Source organism: Pseudorca crassidens, chromosome 10 (assembly GCF_039906515.1).
Source record: "Pseudorca crassidens isolate mPseCra1 chromosome 10, mPseCra1.hap1, whole genome shotgun sequence".
NCBI classification, from domain to species: Eukaryota; Metazoa; Chordata; class Mammalia; order Artiodactyla; family Delphinidae; genus Pseudorca; species Pseudorca crassidens.
In genome coordinates this window covers 15,644,871-15,661,921 of record NC_090305.1, presented here as the reverse complement: position 1 = coordinate 15,661,921, position 17,051 = coordinate 15,644,871, and the positions used below count along the sequence as shown (strand labels likewise).

Here is a 17,051-nt window from a genome sequence, read left to right as displayed (position 1 = left end):
TGTCCATTCAGATCCTTTGGCCATTTTTAAATTGTTACTTTTGTCTTTTTATTATTGAGTTGGAAGTGTTCTTTATATAGTCTAGTACGAGTTCCTTAGCAGATATATGATTTGCACATATTTTCATGCATTCTGTGAATTTCACTTTCTTGATTGTGTGTGTCCTTTGAAGCACAAAATTTTAAGTTTTAATGATATCCATTTAATCTATCTTTTCCTTTTGTTACTTGTGCTTTTGGTGTTACATCTAAGAAGTCATCGCCAAATCTAAGGTCATGAAGATTTATGCCTGTGTTTTCTTCTAAGAGTTTTATAGTTTAGCGCTTACATTTAGGTCTTTGAACCATTTTTAGTTACTTTTTGTATGCTTTTTATGTGGATATCTAGTTGTCCCATCGCTATTTGTTGAAGAGACTATTGCTTCCATTGAATTATCTTTTTGTGTGTGTGTGATTTTTTTTTTTGAACATCTTCATTGCAGCATAATTGCTTTACAGTGTTGTGTTAGTTTCTGCTGTATAACAAAGTGAATCAGCTATATGTATACATATATATGGGGATATAGGTATACCCTGAATTATCTTGACATGGTTGTCGACATGGGTGTCACTTCTTAGGCTTGTATTGGATGGCTTTTTTCAAAATAAGATTGGTGCTATTTTTGGTCACTAAATGGTTCATTTACAGGCAGCTACATTTTACAAATGTATCTTTTACTATGTGTGAATGAAAGAATTGCCTTTAAATAGAACAAAGCAGGTTAGAGCATATTCGCATGAAGAAGCCAAGATCATATCCATCCAGGTGGAACCAGGGCCCTGGATTAGGTCACCTCCCGAACCAGCGCTGCTTACATTTAAATGTGCATTTGAATTCCATGGAGCTCTTGTTAAAATGCAGGTTCTCATTTTCCGGGGTGGGAATGGAGTGTGAAAGTCTATGTTTCTGACAAGCTCCAGGTGATGCTGGCAGGGCTGGTCCTAGAACTTAGCTTAGAGTAAGAACGCAAGAGGGAGTTTCTCCGGTGATCTTCTTGTTCACTGTTGCCTATCTACTTATTTAAAGTGATTTGGAAGGGAAAAACAATTGTTTGAATTCTGTATTTTATTTCATAATCTTCAAGATGAAACACAACCATGCCCAGAAATGGAATAAATGTTTTCTCCAGTGGCAGTCCTGCCAATCTTGATTGTTTTCTATCTTCCTTTTAGGCCTTTGATGATTGTCACTCAGAAGATCACAACCTTGGCATTCCAAGTTCATGACGGTGAGAAAAACAGCCCTCCTTTTGGTTCTAAGAGTGAGCCTGACCTTCAGAGCTCTTCTTTTCTACCGTATACACAGTCCAAATGTTAGACAAGGGCTGGCAGATCTTGCAAAAAAAATTGCAGCCCACTTTAATCATAGCTTTTTACTTTCCCAGCTATTATTTACCATTTCCCTGCTGAATCCATAGTCTTGGCTAAAATGTTTATATTGAGAATGGTGGGTTTTCTGTTTAGTTTTACAGTGTTTTAAATTTAAGTTAATGTGTGGTGCTCTCTGCCCTTCATTTCCAAATCCATTCAGAAGAAATGGAATCCTTTTTCTTTGGTTTAATCTCTGAGAAGCTCATGAGGTAATAAAATGTTAAACAGCATTGGCTAGTTAACCATTTTTGGGGGGTGCGGGGGCTTGGAAAATTATCTAATGAGATTAGCCCAAACCTATGAAAAGCTGGGAAGAAAAATTATCTTTTCTTTATATAAAACTGAACATTTTCTTCGCTCAGGCCCTTCCTGATAATGGCCAGAAAGTGTGATTATTTCCACTGTTGATACTGGGTTCCAGGAAAGGAGGATGGCCCTTCCATCCATGTGGAAGGTTTCAATATGGGCTTAAGAGATGCCAGGTGCAATTAGTAAAGGTATCTTCTGCGGATTTGTACGGCTCTGGCAAATGCTTTGCGACTGTTGAAACTTCTTTATGTGTTGACGGGTTGGGAAGATTTAGTCTCTGCTAGCGAGTCTTCCTGCTTTTCCTTACAGCTGGGGAGCTGATTTAATTTCGTTTTGACCCTGTTTATTCCTAGTTCATACTTGGTGATTTAGTCATTCTGTAGAGAACTGAGTAATTTTATTCTGAGGATGGAGTCTTTCTAGGGTGAGCAACTGTCCTGGTTTGCCCAGAACCCAGAAGTTTCCCAGGATATGAGACTTTTAGTGCCCACGTTGGCAAAGTCCTGGGCAAAATGGGATGATTTGGTCAATATTTTTGTACCTGAAAACCATTTGGTAGTTGTTATAGACTCACATTAGCACCGTAAGTCAATAGCTAAAATCAGTTTAATTCCTGGGATTGCCAGAGCTGTACTATTTGATGAGATCTTAGAAAAAAGTGAGGGTGATTTTTTTCTTTTATTAACATTGCTTCTTGGTTTTGTTTTGTTTTTAATACACAGGATTTTTGCCTAAATTTACTTTTTAAAGCATTCTCAGTTTACCCTGTTTTTTGGAACATCCCTTACATGCAGCAAAATGTTTATTTGCCTTTTTCTTTTTTTTTCTTGTGTGTGGGAGGAACAAGTAAATTCCAGGAACACTCTGCCTTCTCTTAGGCATGTTTTTGAGTTGCCTTGATGGTCGGTAACCCTAATCAGTCTTAGCTGAATATACAGTTTTAAAGTCGACTTCTTCTGCTCTTTAGATGACAGTTCGGTTTCCTTGACTATTAGTTAACATACAGATTTTATAGGAAGCACAAATGTGATTTGGTTGGGAGTTTTTCTGGCATGGATGAGTTTTAAAAGAAGAAAAACCTCTTGATAATTCTTTTGTGTTTTCCGTGCATTCAGGGTTACGTTTCCTGTTTTTTGTGGAAGAGGAAAGTCCCCTATTCCTTTCCCCATCCATTCCATTGCATTCCCAGCTTATACCAGGTATCTGCACCCAGCATAATCAGGAAGGCAGTTAGGCAGGTGCTGGCTGCAAAGGCAGGCTTATGTCTCTCATGGAGCAATGAAAACGTATACAGCGTGGTAAGGAGTGTATGAGGTGTGAAGGGTTCTCTGGGATCCATGTTCATACTGTGTGAATTAAATCGGGGTAACCCCTGAATTCTCCCCTCTTCATAACCTATAGAGACTTTCCTCCTCACACGTGTCCTTACAGGCAGCCCTTTGATCGATTGAAAAAAATGGAGAACGGGGACTGTTTATGATCGATGAAACAAAAACGAATCACTTCTTTCAAATGAGTTTTTATAAGCCTCTTTAAGGATTAAGTTCTCTACTTCACTTAAAACTTCTTATTTCTCAATATTTCTTTTCATAGGATTAGGTCGAAAGGCTGAAGATCTTTCCACTGAGCAACGTCGGCTTGCTGTAAAGTAAGTTTGACAATATATTCTTGAGCCCCTTGGGTATCAGTATCCAGAGATCTTCCTTAATGTTGTTTATTGAATGAATCTGCTATTGATGGACACTTGGGTTGTCTACCAGTCTTTGGCTCTTATAAATGGTAAGCCATGATAACCTTGTCCATAGGTCATTTTAAATGGGTTTGGGTATAGCTGTGGGATAGATTCCCAGAACTGAGAGTGCTAGATCAAAGGGTAAATGGCTCTGTATTTTGTTAGTTTGACAGGATTCTCCTTCAGTGGGGTTGTTCTCTTTATTCCAAAATTATTTTTATTGGGCATGTGTCTGAGGGTTGCCAAGAAACAGTTAATTATCAGTGCCTATCAGTATGATTATGCTGGCATGAAAAAAGATAGGAAGTGGGGTTGGAGAGATAAATATGGGCTGGAGAATAGGATGAAGGAGGAAGCTGAAGGTGGTCTTTGGCCAGAGTTGATATGTAGTAGAAAGAGGATGGGTATCGGAGAGGAAGGGAGGCCGTATAAGGTAGGAGAATAACGCTGACAGAGGAGCAGAAATGGCTTATGGGGTAGCACATGGGGAAGAGTGGTGCAGCCATGGTGGAGGGTTCCTACCAGAGAGTAGCGGGAAATAACTGGGATATGTAAGAGAGGGTCCCAGCTTCATTCCTTCATTAAGAAATTGGGACTTGGAAGCCACGTAGAAAGTTATCATTAGAAGTCTAATGAACCAAGTTCTTTGCTAAGCATCATGGGGGTGTAAATGCTATAGGGCGTAATTCCAGTGACTGGTTAGCAATGGCATCTGAGGAAGCCTTTGCCCACAATTCTGTCCTGCTTGACGAGCATGCCCTTTCAAAGGCCCTTAAAACACTAGACAGAACTGGTCTCTAGAAATTTTTTCCTGCCACTACCCTTGTCTGTTGTCCAGGACCTCGTGTCTGGATGCCAAAGCAGACAAGAGGCTGTTACAGCTGTAGTTTGTGTGGCCTCAAGTGGAAACCGGTTCTACCCATCATTTGTTTTGTATTTATTTTGGCAGTTGGGAGGGAGTTTTCCCATTTCAAAGCATCTCAACCAACTCACGTTAGGTCGGGTTCCGACCCTGCCTTATGTTCAGTACCTTCATTTTCTCTGGTAGACAGACAGCCAAGGTTGTTGAGAAAGAACGTTTCCCAGCCTCAGGGTTGCCTTTGGCCCACTCCTGGCCCTCCGCGTTTATAGCTGTGGGTGGCCAGCAGAGGGCGCCACGGAGTGCTGTGCCTTCTCTGCGCCACCCACCTCAATAACTTCCTTTCAACTAGATTTCTCCTTAGACGGATTTTTAAAGAACCAGAACAAGGAAAGATCATGCCGCGTTTAACAACCCGCAGAGACAACACCTGTGTTTACGATCGGCATATTTGCAAATATGAACGAAAAATCAAAGACTGAAGACTCTTCAACTTTTTACTTTATTTTTGCAGAGCAAAACCCTCCTTTTTGGAATACGTAAGCTACCTTCTCAACTTCATGAGTGTCATAGCAGGCCCTTGTAACAATTTCAAGGAGTATATAGCCTTCATTGAGGGAAGACATACACGCATGAAGTTGCTGGAAGTGAACTGGAAGGAAAAAGGCTTCCACAGCCTGCCAGAGCCTTCTCCCACTGTAAGTTTTTAGTGCCAAGTATGTACCCAGAGGTCCAGAAAATGAGCTTTGCTGCCAGGGCTGACTGTCACTTTTCATTGTTCTAATTAAAAAGCCAAACAGTTTATCAGAAATCTTGGCTGGTAACATTTTCCCCCCGTTTGTTTAAAATATCAATATTGGTATTTATTTGCAGTAGTTCTCTGTGTTGGAGCAACAGATGTTTATTTCACAGAGCCAGTGCACAGCTCATTGGCTGGGAATATTGAAGCAATTAACCCATTTGCCAACCAGCCAATATTTAGTGCCTACAATGTGCCTATGACTGTGCTTTTAACACATTCAAATTTATGAGTGTTTTCTCTTTATGAATAGAAATTCATAGACAGCCAAAAGATACTATGTCATAAATGGTGGAGGAGGAAAGAGTGGGACCAGAATAAATGTGCTTTTTATTGCAGATCCTGCTTTTATGGCAAGGGAAACCAGTTTTACACTGGCATGCCTGTAGTTTGGTCATATTGACTTTGAGAGAGTTTAGGTGGTTTTTTTAAACAACATTTAAATTTTAATCTGAAGTGTATTAACTTCAGATTAGTCAACATGCGCTTAATTCACTGAACTTTACAAATATGCTGAATTTATCCAGATCAAATATCCTATATTTAAGGGAAATTTGTAATTAATTGAAGGGATGGGGAACATTGGAAAGGGAGAAATTGAGGATAATTTAAATATTTTTAAAGTGCTACCATCAGGCAGCATTAAGTATTTGAAAATTTAAGTGATTGATTAATAAAGCATGCATTTTTGGAGAGTTTTGACACATTTGGGTCCTCTGCTCTTTATGATTACTTAGATGTCTCAGCCCCAGCGGTTTTATCGACATAATCTAGGAGTGAGGTCACTGTGGCTGGGAGACATCAAAGTAACCACAGGTGTTTCTAGGGAGTATCTGTCACAGGAGTGCTGCATTTCACATACTTGAATTTGGAAAATAACATTATTAGAGAGTCTTCACATCACCCTCCAAGGAGACTCTCGCATTTTTTTGTGCCCAGAGAACATGAAGCGGTAAGGTTGCATTTTGGCTAAGGACACATGGATGGGAGGGGCTGGCGCACACAAGCTGCTGGCCCCTCAGCAGTGTCATCATAGTTAAGCGTGGTGCGCACTGAACGGGGAGCCCCGCACTGCTTTCAGCCCCTTGTAAATATTGACGCGCTGAAACCCCAAGCCACCCTCTGGGGGAGGTGCTACTGCTATCCCTATGTTACAAGTAAAAGAAGTCTGTTTTTATAAAGTTGGGAACTATAATTCTGTTGATGTTTGGCATGTCAGGGGAACCAGGCAAAACGATTCCATCCAGGGGAATTTAAAACCTCTGTATAGCGTAACCCCAGAGCAGACTCCATGTAAACCATCCAGAAAGGTTTTCTAAAGCTTTCTACTACCAGCCCACGTTCTGGCTCAGACGTGTAATCATGTGCACATAATCCTTCCCAGCTAAGCCTCTGTGCCCCTCGCTGGTGATTCAAACCCATTTCCTTGGCTCTGCTGGCTGCAGGACCGCAAGGCCAATGGTTCGTTCTTTCTGACGGAAGATCGCCACCCTGTAATGTTACTGATTTCTCTTATGTTTTGGGTAATAAAACCAGCTGCCCATTGTTGGTAGAATGTGCCGGTAAACGTTTTCTTTTGTTTTAGATCCATCCACCTCAGGTGTCAGAGGTGTATTCTGCCTCTAAATATAGCACATAATGCCCATCACCCACTACGTGCCCTGAGGAAGAATGCCTTTTGCCACTCCTTCTAGAGAATATTGCCAAAGCAGCTTTGAAACGGCTTTGTTCTCAATGTGCCTTTCCTGAAATTGTTTTCCTCATACCAGTGTCTTCTGAATAGTTACCTCATTTTTCCCCCCATTTTCAGGGAGCCGTGATACACAAATTGTGCATGACCTTGGTGTCTCTCCTTTTGTTTTTGACGCTTACGAGGACCTTCCCTGTCACCTGCCTGGTTGACGACTGGTTTGTTCATAAAGCAAACTTTCTGACCCGACTCTGCTACTTATATGTGGTCATGCAAGCCTCGAAGCCGAAGTATTACTTTGCCTGGACGTTAGGTGAGTTTGTTGGAGGGTGCTAAATGAATGAGGGAAAAATGATACTCCTTGGACGGCTTGGCCAGGGCAGCATTTGGATCAGCTAATCTAAAAAAAGTCCAATGCGTGATGGAAGGCAGTTGAGCCAGGGTCACTTTCTACCTTCCGGAGTAACCCTCTTCTTTCCCGCCGCCCATAAACTCAATTATCTGTGATAAGGAGGAAAGAAATCCCGGCTGTTGTTACTAACAGACGTCACAACCTGGAAGCTGCTGCTTCTACCAATCCTACTTGGAAAGTTAGGGGAAAATTCCAGAATGATCTGGCTTTCTGGTAATTTTTCTGGCTTGTCTGTAATACAGGATATACACTGACTTAATTGTATCAACACACGTGCTCATTTAGGTTACACTTCTTTAAGAAATGGTTGGTTAAGCTTTATGCCTTAGAAACTGATTTCAAGTGACTTTTTTTTTTAAAGGTAGAAAGTTCAACTTAATTTGGTATTATCACACTTTTTTTCCCCCTGTGAGATAACTTTAGTCAATATTAAGGTTTCATCTCTTTCCTTTTAAATAATTTTAGACCAGAAAAGTTGAAACCTTTGCTAAAGTGAGCAATAAACCTTCCGTTTACTTACCAAGAATGGTAAAGTATTTTGATAAGGCATGGTAACCGTATCTATTTCACATCTGGAACCCTTTCAGGAATGGAAGTTTAACACCTTAGCTGCCAGTGACCTGGGGCTTGATGTCAGGGAACAGTGACTTGGTTTATGAAGCCAAATAGATTATTAAACTCAGTTCCTAGTGCTTAGTCCATATTTCATAAGAGCACAGCACTTAACTGAGTTCTCTTCTCTCATTTCATGCTCCACGTTTATAGCCCCCAAATCAAGATCGTAGCTACTGTTTTTTTCATTTATTATTTTTATTACGGTAAAATATACATAATGTAAAAGTTGCCATTTTAACCATCTTTAGTGTACGATTTAATGGCATTAAGTTCATTCACAGCGTTGTGCAACAGTCGTCACCACCATCCATCTCCAGAACTTTTCCTGAAACAGAAACTGTCCATTAAACAAAGCAATAACCCCCCATTCCTCTTTCTTCCCTGCTCCTGGTCCAAATTATTTTTAAAGGTCACAATGTTCAGAGACAAGTTCAGTCTAGCGCAGTATTTATGTTACGCTTGACCAGAGAGAGACTTCAGAGCTTTTCCAAAATTTGCCACGGGGGAAATTTTGTTTCTGGTCCCATTCAGTTTAATTCAAGGAGTTTTTTTGTGGAGTACCAGTCTGTGTGCTATGAGGAACTCAAAGGTGAGTAAGATATCTCAGCCCTCAAGACCGTTACAGTCTGTGAGGACACAGACGTGTACACCAACCAGGCAATACACGTCAAGAGCTGCCCCAGGAGTAGGATTACAGAGGGGATGATGTATATGGACTGGTCCTTGGGGAGGGCTTCCAGAGTCTCCGTGTATCTGATTCCTTTTTCTGCAGATGCTTTATTATTGAAAAATAATTTCCTTCGTAGGTAGGCATTAGGCCTACTATGGATGGAATACTGGGCATATTTTCGTATGTGAAGTAGAGTTTTCGCTTTGCTCCAACCTTGTCTCACTCCTTTCCTAACCTCTACTTCTTCACTTTTCCTCCTTTTCTTTTCCCCTCTCCCTCCCCTTCCCACTGCCATATTCTGTATCCCAGGACTTATGGGCTGGCTTCTGGAGTAAAGCAGCTCCTGATTTAAGGAGGAAAGAAAGGCCATGCCGTAGTCTCATAGGGAAAGTCTAACACGAGGTGGGTTGTGCTGGCGGGGACCTGGGTGGGGAGGGGCTTACGGGGCACAGGGGTGTCCGCCGTCAGTCTGCTCGTTGCGGAGTGACCCCAGATATTTGGAATAGAGGAGTGACCCTTTCCATGGACAGCTTTCTCTGTGGACTTACCTCTTTGTTCTCCCCCACTGCCCTTTCTTTATTGTTTCTCGTGGCTTCCGTAGAAACACTTCATTACTTTGGCCTCCATTTGAAGTTTGTTGTAGTTTCGATTGCATGGGCTGGTCTGAAATTAAGCTTTGTATTATTTATGAGTAAAGAAGCAATGAATAGTGTAACAGGGAATGTTTAAACTGCTTAACTGAATAATTGTTTTATCCAGCTCCTTCAAACACCATTTACATATAATTGATTAATAATACATGATTATAAATTTAATCCTTAAAGCTGGCCTCTTGATGAATCTCAGCTGAGTTGCACTGTGTAAGCCTAATTCTAGTTACCGTTTCTATGGAAAGAGTACAGCTATTTTCTTTGGACTTAGCATAGGAGGCTGGTTGGTTGTTTTTCTTCTAATTAGTACTAATGAGTGAGACTCAGTTTTAGCCCAGGCTGTGTTCTAAAGATCACAGATTCCAAAATGTGGGTGTCTAAATGAATTTATCTTCAGTCATATGTTAGAGCCGTGTACCATGCAAGCGAAGCCAGTTTTAGACTGGTGAAATTAGAACCTCTAACTGCTCTAAAGCAAAAACCAGTCTTGGATACAGGGGAGCAGAATGCGCTCGGGGGAGCAGGGAATTCTGACCTCCTCTAAATGCAGCAGTTCGGAGAGTCACCGCTTCTGGTTCTTACATTTATCTTTCAGACGACTCCTAGCCACTCAGGCTGTGGAACCAGAGTTCTCGTATTCAGATTCTAGCACTGTTTAACATTGAGATCACTCAGGTGGTAACATTACTAAGCTTTAGTCTTCTTAATAGCAAGATGGGGGTGGTAATAATAATGATAATAATGGTGGCAGCTGACCATTCTTGAGTGCTCACTTGGGCCAGGCCCTGTGTTATGCACTCTACATATGTTCAATTTGGGTTAATCCTTTCAACATCCCTTTAAAATGGGGACTGTTATTACATCCATTTTCTACTCAGGGGAATAGGTTTCTAGAAGTTAGACAACTCTCCCAAGGCTGTGAATTGACCCTGTTCCCAAGTGGAGAAGGGAACCCAGGAGAGCTGTCATTCCCACCCTGAACCACCACCTTGCTCACAATGGTGTGATTAAATGAGAAATGTCTGTGGAATGCTTTACAGAATCCTGGGAAAATAGTAAGGACCCAAAAAAAAAAAGTCATTCTTCTTTTTTTTAGATCTGAGGCTGGAGATGGGAGAGGGAATTCCTGGGTTGCTATGCTGGTCCCAGCATGGTCAGCCCAGCCCTGTTTTTAGTTGTCAACACAACCCTCAAGGGCTTGTCCTCTCCTGGTTTAGTTTATTTCTGTCATTCACAGTTTGTGCCCACACATTTTAAAACTCTTGGTTTCTTAACTGGTACACTCTGCCTTTGTTCTTCTTTTTCTTTTCCACTGAGTTTCCCTCTGGTCGGCTTGGGAGAAAGACGTATTAGGACTCGGTACTTTTCCTCCTTTCTTCTAAAAGAAACCAGATCATTTTACAGTGAAGCTAAGAATAAGATAAGCGATACTAAATCATCAACGCTGCCAAAAGGGAAAGGAGGCATACTTAGAGCGGGTGATTTTTCTTCAGAAGTCCAGCTGGAGTTGGACCTGAACTCCCATAGAAATGGAATGAACACAACTAGCGAAGGAAAGGTTTCTCTGAGCTCTCCCCCAGATCTCAGACTTTAAAATTTCATGAGTTTATTTTTCTTAGGAAAATATTCTAACAGACTGAACTTGAAAGAAGATAAGTGAAGAGAAAAAATTAGCCTCTTGGCTATCATAATACAACTGTGTTGATTTCATCAGATCTCTTTTTGAGTGTAAAAAATTTCATTAAGGAATTGAGTAGAACTGAATTACAGCAGGGGGACATTTTCATAGAGTTCAGTGAAGTGACATAACGGTGGACACAGGAGCTTTTGGACTGACTTTGTGGGTAGGGTGGCTTTGGTCATTGTGTCCACATGTGGCCTCTATGGCAGCTGGTCCCAAATTCACATCTCTAGAACCGTTCTTTTTCTTAGCTTCTAAATTTTTCTAACTGTATCTTGGCTGCCCCAACTGATATCCTACTGGCATGTCATGCTTAACAGGTCCAGAACGAGCTCCAATTTCTCTTTCAGAGCTGGTTCTCCTCCTGATATAATGATATCAGCCTGTGTCCCGCCATCTTTAATGACAGCTCTTGGACGGAGTCCCCTATATCTTCTGGTCTCTGAGCTTATATGTATTTTCACCTTTTTCCCTTTCTCCCCTTATATCCAGTTGGTCACTAAATCTTCCTGTTTCTTTGTTTTGCTTCTTCATTTCTCTTTTTTTCATTTTGCATTCTGTGAGCATCTAACACCTTCCTTCTTACTTAGCAGATGCTCACTAAATGCTAGTGAATGAATAAAAATGAATAAAAGTTGAGGTCACCCAAGAGCCCAAACTGATTCATAATGGTGCCAGGTCCTTTAAATTTATTTTGGTTTCTTTTCCAAGGAAACTCTCTCTCTTCATCTTAAAGCTAGACAGACATTTAGTATCTGTTAAAGCAGCAATGTGACTTTTGCTCCACATCCTAATGTGTTGTTTTAAAAACCGTAGCTGACGCAGTGAATAACGCAGCTGGCTTTGGGTTCAGCGGAGTGGATAAGAATGGAAATTTCTGTTGGGATCTGCTTTCTAACCTAAACATCTGGAAAATTGAGGTGAGTTTATCATGCTTTTGAATCAAGCTGCCATTGTGAATAAAGCAGATGGTTTGCTGTGAGTGTGGCAGCCACAGAAGTTTATCATCAGTGTGCAAGGAAAAGCTGCTATCAGGAAATGCTGGCTCCAGCAGGCTCGGGGACATTTTGTATCTTGGAACTTCTTTCCTTTTTTTTTTTTTTTTTTTTTCTTTTCTTTTAAGGTGCCTACTTTCTTGGCAGTATTAATGGTTCAAGTAGTAACAACACACGAAAAATCTGGAAAAGAGCCAGGAAAATCTTTTTGTTGCTTACATTCCTGTCCTGTCAACTAGAAAGTACAGATATCATTTTCTCTTGTTCACATTCTCCTTTCCTCAGTCAAGGGTACAGACTAGCAGTTGTATTTCAGCATTGCCAGTGTTCTTGGTGGTTCCTTTGGAAACATTTGTAATGCCTTCGCTTTTAAGAATTGTAATTGGTGCACAGCTTTTAGGCCACTAGAATTTGTGTGGTTTTTCTTTTTCGCTGGCTTTGTTCTTGGACCACAGTTCTGGATATGTTTCCGTCTCTAGAGGTGGTCTCTCTGGGGCCCCATCCTTCTTGGTTCCCTTGGCATTGTCATCCCTCGGAGCTGAAAGGAATGCCAAGTCTTGGGCCCTTTTCCTCCTGGCAGCTGGTTGGGAGGAAGGGCATGATTCTCAACATACCAAAGTGTTGGTTCTCCAGCCACGTGACTCATGGTTGCTGGTGGTTGATTTTCCACCTGCCACAGGGCAGGCAGAGTGCCACTGGCGAGTTTGGGCAGAAAGGGGATGCCATATAGGGCAGGAAACCCGGGATGTGGAGACTGACCACCTGCCACCCACATTTGGTGGAAACTAGGCCTTCAGGGGACCTGTGTTCTGGGTAAAGGGCTGAGTTATGTATCTATTATAAAAGAAAACCAGAAGGAGAAAGTTTGTATTTCCAATAAAGTTGATATAGAGCGAGGAGCTAAAGGGTACCAAGGAAGTCCGACTTATTTAAGGCACCTTGAAGCTGTGTGTATAGCATTTTATCAGCCATAGAAGGTGTCTAAATGGATAAATAAAACTCCGTAGGGTTTTGACATTAAAAACTCATAGTACAAGAGTCTGTCTGTCTGTCCATCATTGGTCTGATATCTCTCTCCCTTCCTTCCAAACATATTACATTAGGCCAGTGTGTGGCCTAAGATTTTCTTACGGTTGAAATAGAAAACAGTGACATTTGCACTTTTCAACTTCGTTAGGAATTCTGGTTCTTAAATGTTTGCTTCATGCTTTCTACCACCAGCCTTTATTAAGTCTTTTTCTCTTCTTTTTTCTTTTGAATGAGAAAACCCAGTTGATGACTTATTTTGGAATCTCTCTTTCTCAATGGTTGATTTACCTGCATCATTGCCAGTTGGGTGATATCTGTTTCCTTTTCTGTATTGTGACTCCTTCCTGCATAAAATCTCCTTACTATTCTAGATACAAGTGGAAGCACTTGAACCTGTGCTATTTGTAGAATAACTTCACCAGACTGACCTGGTTTACAGATGGCCACAGAATGAAAAGATGACAATTAAATTCAAGCCGTCTCCGTAAAGGCGCTAAATTGACATGATGAAACTTTTCCGGTGGCAAATCCCATTTTAGAGTATTTAGTTTTAAAATTCAGATGACTTAAATTTTGTGTTTCACCAGAATGGAAGGAAAACCTACAAAACATTCCTTCAGTCGTCCTATAATTTGAAAATAGATTGAGAAAAATTGAGACTTTGTGAGCCAAGTTTTAGTTGCAAAGTAAATCTTATAAACCCCCGAAAATTTGACTGTGTGCAATGGAACAGCAGATCTGCTCCTGAGTCAGTACTCACTGTTGAAATAGCACGTCTAATCTGCCGCCAGGGAAATTCTGGGGAGGACTTTCCATTTCTTGGGGTATTTTTAAAGCTAATGATAGGTGTTATTTTCTCCTTTCTAGACTGCCACAAGTTTCAAAATGTACTTAGAAAACTGGAATATTCAGACAGCTACTTGGCTAAAGCGGTAAGGAAACCAAAAACGACCTCATTACTCATGGCACTGGGATATGTTTAGATGGGTGTCATTAGATGAACAGCGATAGTCTGCCAGTGGTAACCTCATCTGACACTTGTGTTTGGTATTAACATCTATGCTGTGTAAATGAAAAAGTAGAAATACAGTAATTTGAGAAGGTCACAAGGTAGCATATTTATTTTACTGTACCAAATACTTCATACTGCCATTACTGTGTACCAGGTACTCATTTAATCCTCATAACGATCCCATGAGGTGTTGGTAATTATTATCCCCATTTTACAGATGAGGAAAGTGAGGCACAGAGGGGTTATGTAACTTGCCCAAAGTCACACAGCTTATGAGCAATAGATATGAGCCCATATCTCATAGATAATAGATATGAGTGTCTCTCCAGAGCCAGGCTCTTAAGCTCTATGATGTGCTGCCTCTTATCTAGAGGAGAGCCTATTGCTCAGATGTCATGGAAAGTCAGTGTCAGCATCAGATCACTGAAGATTGCTGTGTTTATTTTATCCCCTGTATCGAAAGCTTTATGGTGCCCCAAATGCTTGTGCTTTTCAACTTTGTATTTTTGTTGTTTCTCTGTCCTTTTGTTTTTCTACACATTCCAAAATTAGAAACATTAGTTATTGTGGAGCTAATGATATGCTATCCTTGAAGTGGCAAAGTTGAGCTCGTGAATATTCCTTTCACATGAGTGCAGGGAGAGTATAAAGATATTAAGCTGTTGATTCTGCTGTTTTTGATAAGTAGCATTTTTCATCAGTTAAAACATCGGGGTAAAAGAAGAGACAATGTATAATAATTCCAACAAAGTAAACTCATGCAACTACTCTGAACATGCAGTTTTTGAAAATTTGCCCTTAATGTTATTGCTATTCATTTTGCAAGTCATTTTAGCATAAACCTCTTTCTGTATATTGAATAATCCCAATGTATGGAGAGTCCTACAGTCTCCATTAGGAGTTTGTTCTACATAAACATTTTTTATGTGACTGAACATACATGTGGGCACATAAAAAATGAAAAAAAAACTATTTAAAAATCATTTTAGAAAATGGAATATTTCATTCATACAAAAATACAGAGGGTAAGAAATAAATACCCATGCAAACTACCTCTCATTTCAAAAAGAAACATTACAAATGGAGTCCCATCCTGTGTTTCTTTCCTCAAATGCATTCCCTTTCTTCCTATGAAGAGAGAGCCATAGTCCTTAGTTTGGGTTTAACTTGGTCACTTTTGACAGCCCATCCAGGCTGGATTGGTATTAACTGTTGGGATTTCTGTTTTACTTTTCATCTGGGCCCTCTCATTTAGGAAGCCATGTCGTTGCTCCTATGGTGCCACTGGCAATCCGTGGACTGAATTTGGCAGGAAGTCCCCTGTCATGTTGTTTTAATAAACAACCAAGAAGCTAAAGATCTCCAGAGTATTTGCTGACAGTTTCTAGATTCTTACGATGTCCTCACTCTTTAAGGCAAATTCATGGATTGGAATCCAATAGATACTGAGGACTGAAGAAGCCATATAACTGACACGTTGATTTTGTGCTGGAGTCATGGCCAAGAGAGATGAGAAGGCTGCAGTGTTGATGAGTTAGATGACATTGGGGCCAGTGTGGAAAAGTAACTTAATTTAGACGAAATAAGGATCTCACTTCTAAAGACCCTGATTCTAAAAGTTTTAGTGCCAATGACACTTATTTATCCATAAGTATCCTGGTAGATTAGGCCATTGGTGGAATAAGCTTCTATAAGGCAGGAGCTCTCATTGGGGAAAAGCGACCACTCTTTTATTAGATATTGTGTGATGGGGTCCAGATCATTTAGTCCTATGGAGGTTAAACATTCATGCATCTTACAAAGGGATTGGACGGTGTGAATGGCCCATCTGGGAGTGTTTAAGAAAACTAGAGCTCAAAGCTGCTTGGATTGCGCTGCAAGTGCCTGAAAAGGGTGAGGCAGGCACCCCATCAATATTGGATCAAACGATTTCTGCATGATTGGTTCCAAAATGATGCAGGTGTAGGCGGAAGTTTCTGGTATGTTTGACCTGTGGCCCGTTGTACCTTCCTGTCTTCACAGAGTGTGCTATGAGCGGGTTCCCTGGCACCCCACAGTGCTAACCTTCATCCTGTCTGCCTTGTGGCATGGTGTCTACCCTGGATACTACTTTACCTTCTTAACTGGAATCCTTGTCACACTAGCAGCCAGAACGGTAAGCTCCCTTTGGCTGTGGGGTCTTTTCCTTAGTAATCGGATGCCTGTGTGTTTGTGTTTTAGGTCCCAGCAGAAGTGGTGTTGGGGGTGATGGTAGGAGTGATGTTTTGAAAAATCAACAAAAGTCTTCCCATTAGAGAAATACTTAAATATATTGGAACTTATGGTCATAAAATGGTTAAGCATTTTATTTTCATATTACTTGCAGGGGGTGTATGCAAAACAAAAGGACTTTTAGGAACAATGTTTAGTGCCTTAAGAGATGAAAACATGTTTAATCATTAAAGGCTGTAAACATACAGTCTACTAATTACAGGTGACAATGATTATAACATAGGCTCTGTAAAACTTCATTTTGCTTATACTCTACTTGATTTCTCTTTTCATTATCCTACACCTAAAAATAATTTGGTTTCAGAGCAACTGGAAAAATTGCAGCCATAGGAACTGTTCTCTTAAAGATTGCTCTCAGCCCTCATGTTGGATCCAATTAAATTAGTTTGTGTAAAGTCCTTTGTGAATTTGATAAATTTGGTTCTCTAGGTTTTGGGGGTAGCCCTCCGTTTGTCCTAGACTGTTCCTGCCATTTGCTGGCTGTAGAGCAAGAATAATAACAGAATTAAAAAATATGCCTGCCCTCAAAGAATGAGATGAACATGTATATAAGTAATTACAATTCACTGTATTCTGAATTTTATTTCAATACTTGATAATGATTTTGGCATTCCTGATTCAGGTGCCAAAAGCTTTTACTGAGATTTGTTGAGCTGTATTTTTAGATGAGGATTTAGGAGCCCCAGCACAGCTATTCACTCGTTCTTTTTTTTTATCTTAAAAATATATTTATTGAGTGCCTAGTACGTGCCAAGTACTGTGATGGGTACTGGAGAAAAAATGGAGAGTAGAACACATGTGGCCCCTGCTCCTGGTCTAGTGCTGGGAATAGAAATGGATAACTTCTTCATATTTGTTAAATGGAGAGACAGGTAGAGTGGGAATTTTTTTCCACTTCTTTTAGCTATTCACTGATTC

At 40.6% G+C, this 17,051-nt stretch overlaps 1 protein-coding gene across 1 annotated transcript in view; it reads left to right on the top strand.

Annotated features, from left to right (window-relative positions):
* Positions 1–17,051, top strand: part of MBOAT1 (membrane bound O-acyltransferase domain containing 1) — a 112,678-nt gene that overhangs the window by 81,049 nt on the left and 14,578 nt on the right. The window contains exons 5-11 of the mRNA XM_067752103.1: positions 1,212–1,267; positions 3,312–3,366; positions 4,824–5,007; positions 6,919–7,111; positions 11,643–11,746; positions 13,718–13,782; positions 15,885–16,017. Of these exons, the coding sequence (XP_067608204.1) occupies positions 1,212–1,267; positions 3,312–3,366; positions 4,824–5,007; positions 6,919–7,111; positions 11,643–11,746; positions 13,718–13,782; positions 15,885–16,017 (790 nt within the window). The remainder of the gene's footprint in view (positions 1–1,211; positions 1,268–3,311; positions 3,367–4,823; positions 5,008–6,918; positions 7,112–11,642; positions 11,747–13,717; positions 13,783–15,884; positions 16,018–17,051) is intronic.